The sequence below is a fragment of the Osmerus eperlanus genome, chromosome 3 (genome assembly GCF_963692335.1).
Source record: "Osmerus eperlanus chromosome 3, fOsmEpe2.1, whole genome shotgun sequence".
Classification (NCBI taxonomy): Eukaryota; Metazoa; Chordata; class Actinopteri; order Osmeriformes; family Osmeridae; genus Osmerus; species Osmerus eperlanus.
Genome location: NC_085020.1, coordinates 15,348,604 through 15,361,770, shown reverse-complemented (window position 1 = coordinate 15,361,770; position 13,167 = coordinate 15,348,604). Strand labels below are relative to the sequence as shown.

Sequence of the window (13,167 nt, the reverse complement as noted above, 5' to 3'; positions counted from 1 at the left end):
TATTAATATTTTGCAGTGCAATAAAATATAACCATAAAAAATAACCAATTGCAACCTCTATTGTGAACAGCACATATTAGCCAATAATAAATGTGTTCAGTCATCATAGCCCATAATGTGCGAACAAAATGTAGGCCAGTAGGCTCGCATTCAGCATTCATTAGAATCTCTCACACACAGTATACTGTAGGCCTACACAAATCCATGCATAAAATGGGTTTAATGATATGTCCATTTACCAAATACATTATATTCAAATTCAACGAAGAGGTCATAAGAAGTTAATGAAAAATGAAGTTAAAGACAGTACTGTCTACTACTTAGCCTATAGTCTATAGCCTATAGTACTTATCCTAACAGTGACAACTTATAATAAACAAACATAGGCCTATATAACAATTCTTTCAGCAACAATTTGGCTCAAGCTACACGCGCGAACCAAGCTCCCATGAAAAAAAAACGAATGCGCAACACACACGCGTGACGCGCACTGCAGTAGGCCACCTACAGCCGGCATGCTACAATTGAACTATAATTCCATTAGACCATAATCATTTTCTTTTCTGAACTGACATGTATTGGGATATTCAAAACCAGCACTCATAGCGTACACACAGGTCAAAACACATTATTTAACTTTAGTTTTAGAATATATAGGCTATGCAGACATGAAATATAGGCCACAAAAAATGTCCTTGCCTATTTAAATCATCATCTGTCTGTTCTTATCATTAGCAAATCTGGCGATTACTTTGTGAATGTCAATCTCGATGTCCCTCTCGATGCACAGCAGCGCTAAATTGGGAGTGGGAGCGCCACTCCCATGCTTGATCGCAAGAAACTCTATTAATTTCAGATGGCTGAAAGTCCTCTCTGCCTTAACACTGCTTATCGGAATTGCCAAGTAAATACGATAAAGAATGGCAAGGTTGGGGAAAGCACGGTCCATGTTGTTGTCAATGAGAAATGGTAGGATGCTGTGTGTGTTTAGTTCATGTTTTTCCATGCTCAGCTCACGGTACATAGTAGCCTACGAAATGTAACAAATTTGTCAACCATCATCATAGTCCTTAGACAGATCCTCCGAACAGAACTCTGCACGCGCTCTAACTTTCCGAGCAGCATCAGGGTAACAAAAATGTTTCTGAAAATGTAGGCCTATATATATTTAGTAAAATTGTCTACCATGGATACAATCAACGTTTTGTTGCCAAAGAGAAATTATGAAAAAAAAAAACTGATCGGGGGCCCCCTCGGGTGCGGGGCCCGGGGTTTTCGGCGCCCCTGCCCCCACCCCCCCTCCGCTACTGGGTATACACCCCTTAAAACCAAGTGAAAACGGGAGCTTACTTGAAACCTAGGGGTATGTTAATACTGCGCGTTTGCTACGCTAACGTTACATTGCTGATTTGCACAACAGTCCGGCATTTCTCTGACTAGCATGTCTACAATTTTAACTAAACTCCATTAGCAGCGAATTTCGTTTGATATCAGTAAGTAAGTAAGTAAGACTTTATTTATATAGCACATTTCATACAATAATTGTAGCTCAAGGTGCTTTACATAAAATCAATAAAAACAATAATACAAGTGATAAACAATTCAAACAAAAATAAAAATCCCAATAAGATCTCTGTTCAAGAGAGAAAACAACTTTAAACATGCATCTTAAAAGTAACATATACATTTGGTTCACCCCTGGTCTGTATATATAAAACCATACACTCTGTTAACAGATCCTTTCCCCAGGTCAAGAGTATGGGCCGTATTCTCTGTTAACGGATCCTTTGCCTCAGATCAAGAATACCGATTGTTTTACATATTTGTTTAAATACTTCACGCGACCAGAGTTCTTGTACGCTATCAGAGTTTGCCAACTCTGACCTAGACAAAGTAAAAATAGCAAGTCAAATAATAACCCAAATTTACTAAACCAAGATTCTACAATAATATAACTAATAAACGTAGGAAAACCCTTTTGAGATAAAATTACTTAAATGCTTCGGTAAAAAGGTAGGTTTTAAGCTGTCTTTTAAAAATGTCTAGAGTGTTTGCTTCCCTAATATTTATGGGTAATTTGTTCCATAGTTTTGGGGCGTAATTGACAAAGGCCGAATCACCAATCTTCTTATGACTGCTTCTGGTGACCTCTAATAGGCCTGCATTTGATGATCGCAGTGTTCTAGCTGGTGTGTAGTTTATAAAGGAGTTAGCAATGTAGCTAGGTCCTTGTCCGTGTAGAGCTTTGTATTTGAGGAAAAGGACCTTAAAGTCAATTCTGAAGGTAACAGGGAGCCAGTGTAAAGTAGCTAGGACATGACTAATGTGTTCTCTCCTTTTAGTTTTGGTTAATAATCTATCTGCAGAATTTTGAATGAGCTGTAGTCTTTCAGTGGTTTTCTTGGGAAGACCAGTGAAAAGTGCGTTACAGTAGTCCAGCCGGCTGGATATAAAAGCATGAATTAACTTCTCTGCATCATTTTTGTTTATGAATGGTCGTACCTTTGCTATATTCCTCAGGTAAAAGAAAGCTGTTTTGGTCACTTTATTAATGTGAGAGTTGAAATTCAAATCTGAGTCCAGGATTACACCGAGACTCGTCACCTCTGGTTTAAGACAGGGGGTTAAGCCTCCAAGATTCTTAATAAGCATCTCTCTTTTGGATTTGGGGCCACATAGTAGGACTTGGGTTTTGTCTTCATTTAATTTAAGAAAGTTATCATTCATCCATTTGTTTATTGCCAACAGGCAGTTGATAATGGAATTGATGGCCGTTGCATCGTTGGGTTCAGTGGATATATATAGTTGTGTGTCATCCGCATAGCTATGGAAATCTATGTTATGTTCTCTGATTATGTCGCCGAGTGGTAACATATAAAGAGAAAAAAGTAATGGACCTAAGCAGCTTCCTTGAGCAACCCCGTAGCAGTTCTCATGTTTCTTGGACCTATGGTCACCTAAACTAACATAAAACTTCCTTCCTGTGATATATGATTTCAAACAGTTCAATACACTATCCGTGAACCCAATAAGCTTTTCAGTGCATATCATATCATCATATCAGTGCATAACACTACTTGCTTTGGAGACATCAATATACGTAACCGTAACCAAGTGGTGTCTCATTTCATAGGGCTATGTAGCCCTTACCCCTCAGTTTTGAGACACAATGGCTAGGGGTAAACTAAGGGCTAGGGGTAAGGGGTAGGGGTAAGACAGAGTATTGGGATTCAGCCTTAGTGTGTTTTCTACTGTCACCAGCCAGGGCAGGGCTACCATCTGAAGATGTAAAAGCTCTGCAGCTTTTGTTAAGTAACTAGGCCACAGCACACAGCAACAACATGTGACATGTTTTTTTATAATTGCAATCCTCAACCACCTTATGCAAGAGGAAATAACTGCATCTTTGTCAAGGTTTCATACTGCAAAAAGCAACAGCTGCTGCAGGCTCTCTACCCAGCTTTAAGCACTGGTGACCAATGCCATTTGCCTGAAGACATCAGTTACTAAGTTCAGACCACACATTGGCACCTCTTTATACTAGGAGAACACAAGACTTTCAACAGTCTCCCTCTCTCTGAACATCCTTGGCTGAAGAACTAGACAACACCCTGTTGTGAACTTATTCACACTACCATGAACTTTCATTTTAATGAGATTTTTGGGCATTTACAGCTCTAAATCCTTTATTTTGAACAAATATTTAAATCTATGCTCCCCTATATTGATGCAGAGAGGCATATAGGATAACATATAGCCAATTTCAGTAGGTGAAGGAACTGTATGGGCTCAAAACAGTCAGGTGGCTAAGCGGTGAGGGAGTCGGGCTAGTAATCTGAAGGTTGCCGGTTCGATTCCCCGGCCGTGCAAAATGACGTTGTGTCCTTGGGCAAGGCACTTCACCCTACTTGCCTCAGGGGGAATGTCCCTGTACTTACTGTAAGTCGCTCTGGATAAGAGCGTCTGCTAAATGACTAAATGTAAATGTAAATCAAGATCCACAAATGTGATTAACTGTCCACAAACAATCACATTTTGATTTGCCTTTGTTTCCACAAATGTAAAACGTGATCCACAAATGTAAAACTGGTTCCGCAAATGTGTTTCACATTCCGCAAATGTAAAACACGTTCCACAAATGTAAAATGCGATCCACAAATGTAAAACGTGATCCACAAATGTAAAACTGGTTCCGCAAATGTGAAACACATTCCGCAAATGTAAAACACGTTCCACAAATGTAAAATCGTTTTCACACATGTAGTAAATCGCACTGGACACCCGTGATGTAGCAATGTAGGTTCTATGAGCTGTACCCGGACTGTTAAAGGGGTGACACCGGGAGTTGTAGGAGCGTCTTTAGGCTGAAGCGCACCACTGACTCGGAGTCTCATTGTTCACTTATTGCTTCATTAATGTAAAGCATATTTAACACAATTTAAGACAAATGCTAAGCACATTTAAGATGTGGTAGCTCCACTAAGTGTGAAGTGTCCGTGTAACTGGTCCAGATTAATGATTCATCTGATGATGTCTCTTTTTTCGTAGGACAATTAGGTCTACGCTGTTTCGTTAGGCCTATTCCAAAAACGTCAAACGACAAAACCCGAGCGCATACATGCAAGTGATTGTAATCAATGCGCTGCAATGTTACACGGACGTTAAGTCTTTCTGGGGTCTCTAGTAGACGGGGAGGTGTGGGTTATGGAATCAGACCAACACAGCTACCAACACTCGTCTGTCTCAGCTCTGGCCGTTGCAGAGGCCCCACAAGGTAATTCACTATATGATCAGACAGACACCCGTACCGCATTGACAATCTAATTAAGTCACCATGTGACGGTTCCATTATTGCTGTTATAAAAAGTATCCATATAAAAATAACTTGTTAAAGGCTATGATTTGTTAGTCTTTTCTAAACTGCAAAGCATCAGTGTAGTAGAAACAGTTTGCATGTAATAACAATGGGATCAATGTGTCAGTTCAAAAAAAAGATTAGACTTTGTGTTTTTAGCTTACCCCGCAGACAGTAGCCTGCATTACAGCATCAAGGCTTCCCTCAGGAGAATCCAAGTTCCCTGAGATGAATTGCTTGGACACTTCAGAGTTAAACTTGACGCTATTATTAGTCATACTGACAACATGACGATATCCAAACGCTGGCTGACAGTTCAACTCCTTTTCATCACAAGGTTTTTGTAGCTTCGCTTTGTTGGTGTTTGTGAAAGGTAGCACTGTCTTGTCTACAAAAGAGCCAAAACCTGGACCAAAAACACAGCATTAACATGAAATTAGTAATCACTAATGTCTCATCTTGAATTGAGTCAATCCAAAATTTTGTTACCTATTTGACCATCTCCTGTGATGGTCTGCAGAGCTGTAAAGAGGTCCTGTCCCAGACGTTTAACTTCCCTAAGATCATCCTCCATGGAATAGGACAAATCCATCAGATAGTAAAGATCAACTGGGTAGCCTTCAACTCTTTGGAATTCGAGTGTAAAGGTGTGAGGCATTCCTATGGTGTATGAAAACAAGACAGAAAGGATGGAAAAGTGGCACATCCAATTGCATCAATACAAACTATTATTTGGACTATTTCGGCATAATCACCAGGTCTGAGCTGCAGCTTGACCGACTGTGGTTTAAGCTGGACAGAGTCTGTAATCAGAGGCTTGTTCTCTTCAGTTTGTAGAACATTGCTTGGGGAGATGATGTTGCCATCCATGCATCCTTTCTGAATTAACTGTGCCTTTGTGTCACAACGAGATGCTTCTGGCTCCCCTGGTTTGGTAAAGTTCTAGGAGTAACAGAAAACCAAACATGTCTTAGGAACAGTAAAATATAGTGCAGCACATTCATTTACAAACTAGAATTGTTGATTTATTACTTCCATTTTGGTTGATTCATGTTCTATTTGAATCAAAATACATATCCTCATAGTGGCTATTGTAACGCCCAGCTCCACAGAGCTGTCAACCAGGCTGCACTCTGCCTCCCCCACTGCATTAGGTTCCGTGTTCTAATTTGTTGTTGTGTTAACCTGTTTACGCTCCTGTTTCGCCCGCGAGACAAAAATGCTGCCTCCCCCTTCCTCAGTTACGACGCACTAAATTCTAAAAAATATATTTTTTAGACGCTACACATGTTATACATCGTTGGAAAGCTACGATTCTTGTGCTTCCATTGAAATAAACCAATTCAAGATCAAGTCGCAATAGCAAGCAAAGTCAACGTCTTTTTCCGGTGAACATTCCTTCAACAATGCCAAAGAAAAAAGTTGTACTCACCCTAAGTTGTTCAAATAGGTCCAGGTGTGCAAATCATGCCATCAAAACTTGATCTGCGTAAGTCCCAAGGGTTCAAAGTATCTAACCATGTAAAGTAATTCGTCCAAATACAATGTTTTACGTTCATGAATAGCCATTATCCTTTGTTTCATTATGCAAGTTAGCCGACGGAAGAAACAACTTGTTCACATAAAAGTGTTATTTTCTCCGATTTATCAACGGAGTATTTACAAAATGAAGGTCTCAAAATGTCCGTTGAACCCTCCCCTTTTGATTGACACCTTGTTCGACCCAATAGGAGCTTCCATGCCCCGTTGACAGCCCTCTAAAGCCAACTAGGTCTGTGCGTCCTGCCCCCCCCCCGCCCCCCCCCCCCCACACTCGTTCTAAACAAATTTCTCGAACTGGCTTCGACTGGCTCTGAAATTAGCTCGTTAGCCTTGTAGCTGACAGCTAGCTGAAAATGCCAATACCTCATTTGTATGCGTCTGTGGAGCCTTCAAAATAACAGTCGATTGCGCAATATGGTTGACAGAATCAGTGTTCTTTGTGCGCCAATCCTTGGAATCAGATAAAGCACTCCAATGTGTTCATGCTTCAGTTTTTGTGTTTCAGTATTACTAATTAGGGATTTAGCTATTATATATGATATTTCTAAGTACCAGAGATGGGCCAGAGATAACAATTATGAAAAATAATACCTTTTTATTTGACCTTGACCTTGGTTACAAAGGGTCATTTTGGAGTCTCCAAAAGACCCTTTTAGAAAATTCCTGGATGTACTCTTATAAAAACATGTGTCAAATATGAATATATTGTGGTATTATGTTTGACTTTTGATTTGAATTGGGTAAGGCTTCAACCTGTGGTCCAATTTAGTCTTCCAGATAATACCTACCACCTCTAGGCCTCTTCAGGCCTCTGTTTTCAAAACAAAATCTAGGCGGAAATAGAAATTTTCACTTTCCTTGTGTTCAAGCTTCTATTACTCAACACTAGAAGGACTGACAGGGGTCCTGACAACAGGGGACATAACTTCAGAGTGTCAGCTTTCAAAAGAGATCATTTACATGCATGTACTCCAAATGGTTCAAGAACAGCTTCCAATTTACTTTGGGTATGCTGTTTAGGCGTTTTCAGGCAAATTTAACAGGAACATGAAAAGGTTAAAAGGGTTCTCACCTGTTATGGTTGGCTAATCAGTTCTAAGTATTAGCACTTGTGTCTTGCTTGGTTTGCTATTTATGTTGTCACTTTTGTTTGCGTCTTTGGGAAGTCTTGAATTTATTTAGTTGTTGCCGGAAGTTATTGTCTCTATCCTGTCTTGTCTTGTGTTCTATGGGCCCTATTTTAACGATCTGAAACGCAAGTATTAAAACGCAAGGCGCAAGTAACTTTGTGGGCGGGACTCCGGCTCGGTTGCTATTTTTCCGGCGGGATAAATGACTTTGCGTTTGGCGCAAATCTAAAATGGGTAGGTCCGAAGTAGCTACATTACTAATGGGTGTGGTTTGGGCGTAACGTGCAATAAACCAATCAGAGCGTCATCTCACATTCCCTTTAAGAGCAGCGCTTGTTCCATGGCGGATTGCTATTATAACGGCGGATTTGCCAAGCGCACGCCAGGAGCGGTTCACAGCCGAGGAGGCCGACGTTCTAGTCAGGGCCTTAACAGATAGAGAAGTGACATTGTATGGGAAAGGCAGAGCAGTTTTCTCATTGCACTAAATTACCCGCTCATGCTGCTCATTCAAATTCTTATTCTTATTTTTATATATATTTTATTTTTTAAATTGTTTGGTTCTTGGAATTAGTTTAACTATTGTACTTGTACTTGTACTATGTACTTAATTTAAGACCCGTATATGTTGATTGTTTGCACCTTCCTGCCACAGTAAATTCCGTGTTTGTGTAACATAGGCTACATGGCGAATAAACCGAATTCTGATTCGGATTCTGATGGAGATGGGAGAAGAAACCCATCCAAATTAGCTTCGGTTAAACAGGCGTGGGAGAAAATTGCCACAATTGTTACAAATCATGTTCACATACATAGAGATTTCTCATGAAAGTCTTTTTATAATCATTGAAGAAATGTAACACGCCATAAATCAAAACAATGTAACATAGCTTCGCAGAAAGAAGACCCTGGCCTCGCCAGCAGTGTGCACGGACCAAGCTTGCGCCCTTAAAATAGCATCTGAATAACGCGCCATTGACTTTAGACTACCTTTTTCCTGGTCAGTGGCGGAATTGTTTTTCTGAAACTGCAAAATAGCACCAGGGAACGTTTGCGCCGGAACACGCCTCCTTTTTTCGCTGAACCGCCCCCGGGAGCGCAAAGTCATTCCCTAATTTACCGACGTGCGTCTGTGGAGGGAAAAGTCCGCTTTGCGTCGAGTGCAAACTAGGAATGATACTTGCGTCGTTGACAAAGTGAATTGCGCTGGGTGCAAGATAGGGCCCTATGTGTTCAGATGTGCAGAGGAGCATCAAAAATAGTGACTATTTAGCTTTGTTTAAAATTGACATTTCATGTACGTTTTTGTACGCTCTTTTCTTGGCCAGAGGTGCTCTGAAGCAATTGCCTAAGGGGGTGTGATGGGTCCTTCAGTTTACCTTTCTTTTTCCTGTGTGACTTAAAACATATTTGTGCTTGTTTTTTTTCTTGTATTTCTGTGAGGAAGTTGTACCCGGATGCAATGTTGAATGTGACTAACATGACGAATGCCTGGTATACTGCTCTTATAATGTCCTGTCTGCCTTTCAGCCTTCTCAGTAGAAACATGAACTCTTGGGCCTTTTTGTAGACGCATGTTGTGTGAAGGACAGGTGGTGATCGATCTCAGTGCCCAGGTATTTAAAGATCTCAACCTCTTTTCTCCAGCTCAACGTATCAACGTAGGTGTGATTACAAGGAGTAATCACACCTTGCTCATCTCTAGTTTTAGCACTGCATACAAGCATACACACACACACAGTCCTCTCCTCACCAGTTGTTTGCACCACACACAGTATGGTCCTGATCTGATACAGTCATTGCAGGAATGGATGACAGTCTTTGAGCATACTTCTTTGGAAAACACTACTGACAACATTGGTGGAAACAAATATGCAAACAAATGTATTAGACAAAATTACTCTTCTTTCAATTGATGAAACTCATTATTAAGTCAGATTCAAATTAAAGGTACAGACACTGGGTAAGATTTTGTAAAAAAAAAAAAAAAAAAGCAGATGTTTTGAATAAACATGTTGTGCTCTTCTGAGAGTAGTTTAGTGGTGGACACACCATAAATGGGTAAGATTTTGAATGTGAGAGCTAAATCAGGACATATTGTTTAATGCATGAGTGAAAACATTCAATTCAATACGCTGAATATTTTCATTGCAGTATATGACATTTTGTTGCCTACTTTGACAATTGACACTATAAAGATTTGTTAAACAGTGCACAAAAGGAAAATTATAATCCACGTTGTCTGTGTCTGCAAGTCCACTACTATTAAGAGACAACATCAACTACTTTATTGATATACTGCATGAAGCATGCACAGTTGAAATGGCAAGCAAAGTTTAAAATTTACCATCATGTCCTTTTAACAGAAGAAAAACTTGAAGGAACAGCCACTTGTCCATTTCCTGAAGAAAGTATACAGGAGAATTTGCTTACAACCTTAGCAATCTCGATAACATAAATGTTTATACTCCATCCAAGCTTGGTGATGTACATTAAATAAAAGCGTATTACTACACATTTCTTGCTCACATACAAGGAAAATAAGGATTTATTGAATATGTGTGATTATACATAAAAATAACTGAGTACAACAGGGAAACTTTGACAAGTGAACCATTAACATGTTTGTGTGGGGAAGGGCGGTGCCTTAAACTAAGTGTCAACATTCATTTGAAGGGTTATGAAATGTGTTGCAAAACCACTGATGATGCAAAATGGTACATATTTGGACGCACACAATAGACACAGAAGTTACAACCCAACGGTATTTTCAGAGCACCAGTCAGAGAGGCAACTAGCTGGACACGAAACTTTGTAAAAGAAATATACTGAAATTACTCAAATGATTTACCTGTGAAATACATTAAAAAATGTAACCTGGCTATCTAAAGGAAGTCTTGAATGGTTCACAGCAAGAAGTAATTGTATACTTACACCCTTGCACTCTTTTCACAGTTTAGTAATTAAACCAAACAGTGAGTTATGAAAACAAAGCCTTGAAAATGGAAAAGGAAAAAGGAAATGAATGCTTGGCCTCCGGTTCACTATATGTTTACACCCTTTCCGCTCTCACAAAGATGTGCAACAAAGTTGAACATTTCTACTTTGATTCAGTGGTGGAACTGAATGAGCTTGATAAATGACAAACCATTTTATAAATCATCACATTAATTCAACTTTTGCTTGTTATCTACCTAATCCAGAGTAAAAGTCAAGTATCACTGTAACCTTCTTATGGAACTAAATATTTTCACAAAACTTAGAAACTTATGCTTTGAAACTCCCATCATCAGTAAAGGAAAATAACTAATGATATGTGAGGATCAACAAAGTACAGCTCAACTCTACACATTAGTACTTTTGTCAGTACCTTTCCTATATTTTCTATAGACAATAACATCCACTGAAAAATATACATTTTCTATTGCTATTATAAAATTTGTTTCATGTGCTGTATGTTGTGAAAAATAATCAAATACTTTAGTGAGTGTTTCAGAAGAAAACAAATTAAACAGCATGTATAATAACAGACCACTTACCTAAGTCAGCAACCCTCCACCCTTTGTAAAAGATTTTTACTAGAGCAGATGAAACCTACTTCTGTCGAAACAACCAACAATAAGAGTACGTGTTAACATAGAGGAAGCAGGGTGAAGCAACAAACAGCCTATAAAGAGGAATCTATGATGTATGCATGTTCAGTGAGTCAGGAGGTTATCACCAAAATTCATAGTGACTTATGAGGCCCCATGCCTCTTCACTTCCTATTCGATTTTGTAATGTACCGTAGCTGCACCTGGAGGCATGTAGAAGTACTACCAAGTTTGGGCAAGATGCACAAGATGAGCTGTTTTTAACAGTGGTCTGTGTTTTAATACCCTTTGTAATATTAAAACAATACTAGAACTAGTGTTATCATGAGCTTACAACTGGTGAAATGGTTCTAGAAAGAATAAACTGATTCACGAGGCAACTGCTCATTCACATCCCCAGTAGAACATGAACATTCTTAGAAAAAAATGGGGAAGTTCAGTTGACATTTTAAAACCCATGTCATTTATAACTACTCGTAATATTTTGAGTGCTTGTCTACAGCCTGTACAGCTTGCAACCAGACCCCCACCCCTCACCCCTTGGCTTGAGGCAACGGCCCCGGTGGATGTAGGTGGTATTGCACTTCCAGTTAGATACCTGGCTCGTTCGGTCGTTTTTATTCTATTAACTCCAGTCAACATATCCAAAACTATCTCCCACTACAGTAGCCTGCCTTAGCTGTAGCCAGTTTTACAAATGTTTGCACACATATATGACGATGAGAGTTTATTTTCGTTATTTTAAAGCAGATTTAACCATTTTGTAATGAACGTTATCATGTTCATGGCATGACAAATGTAATTATAGCCTAATATAATAAGTGATATTGTGGCATATTAATCGTGGCATTATAGATTGTTGACGTCTTCTGGAGCAAAGACGAAGATGAATAAATCATGTCTGATAACCACAATATTGTTATGGTTATGTAACGTTATGTCAGTTAACAGCACAATGATGGCATTAACAATAACTGTAAGGTAGTAATAGTAAAGCAACACTCATCATCATTGGGTGTGCTTTGCCTTCGGCAAGGGCACAACCTTTGTTCTCTATCATATATATTTATTGGGTGTGCTTTGCCTTCGGCAAGGGCACAACCTTTGTTCTCCCTTACAAAAAAGAAGTATACTTCAAGTTTATTTTGTAAGTATACTTAGTATAAAAAGTATACTATTATCATGTTACTTAAAGTATACTATTTTTGTACTTATTTATATACTATTTTTGTACTAAGTAAACTGAATTGTCCCACTTTTTAGGTCACTTAGTACACTTTAAAGTACACTTGTAGTATATTTCAAGGTTTACTTTTGAATACTGTAAAGTAGCCTGTGTAGTGCACTTTCAGTTCATCAAGTATACTTCCTAAAGTACTTCAAAGTATACTTTGGAATACTCTAAAGTAGCCTGTGTAGTGCACTTTCAGTTCATAAAGTATACTTCCCAAAGTACTTAAAAGTATACCTTGGAATACTCTAAAGTAACCTGTGTAGTGCACTTTCAGTTCATGAAGTATACTTCCTAAAGAACCTCAAAGTATACTTTGCAATACTTTTAAGTGCAATTTCAATTAATGTAAGTACTTCAAGAAGTAAATTTAATAAATGAAATTTTACTATTACTTACTAATATATTATAATGTTTAGGAGCCCCTCAAACGCCTCCGATTATAAGTCACTTTGCGAGAACGGGGGCCCTTGCAAAGTTACACTGCAGTTTCTTAGCTGAAAGAAGCTATTCACTGCGCAAGCGTTGATGTTTTAAGAATCCAGCTCTTCTTATGAAACGTAACAGTAATTTAACTCATGGTTACAATGGTAAACCACCACAACAATGACCACGCAACAAAACACTACATTCTAAGCAGACACATTTAAAAAACGAAATTCATGAAGTTACATTTGTATTTCGAACAAACGGCAAACTTATCAGCAAATTTTAACACTATTTACCGCCTTGCATCATGGGAATTGACCAGCCAATGAGCCACGCTTCATTTTTTCACGTCGTTATTTTGTTCTTCAGTCAGTTTGACAGTATAAC

At 38.9% G+C, this 13,167-nt stretch overlaps 1 protein-coding gene across 1 annotated transcript in view; it reads right to left on the bottom strand.

Annotated features, from left to right (window-relative positions):
• The window catches only part of itgb2 (integrin, beta 2), a 48,699-nt gene extending 37,487 nt beyond the window's left edge, over positions 1–11,212 (bottom strand). Inside the window, exons 1-7 of the mRNA XM_062457383.1 lie at positions 11,067–11,212; positions 10,462–10,522; positions 9,875–9,929; positions 9,281–9,372; positions 5,611–5,797; positions 5,345–5,515; positions 5,020–5,261 (exon numbers count right to left, since the gene is read on the bottom strand). Coding sequence (XP_062313367.1) covers positions 5,020–5,261; positions 5,345–5,515; positions 5,611–5,797; positions 9,281–9,372; positions 9,875–9,926 — 744 coding nt within the window. The 5' untranslated portion in view covers positions 9,927–9,929; positions 10,462–10,522; positions 11,067–11,212. The remainder of the gene's footprint in view (positions 1–5,019; positions 5,262–5,344; positions 5,516–5,610; positions 5,798–9,280; positions 9,373–9,874; positions 9,930–10,461; positions 10,523–11,066) is intronic.
• Positions 11,213–13,167: the final 1,955 nt, after the last annotated feature.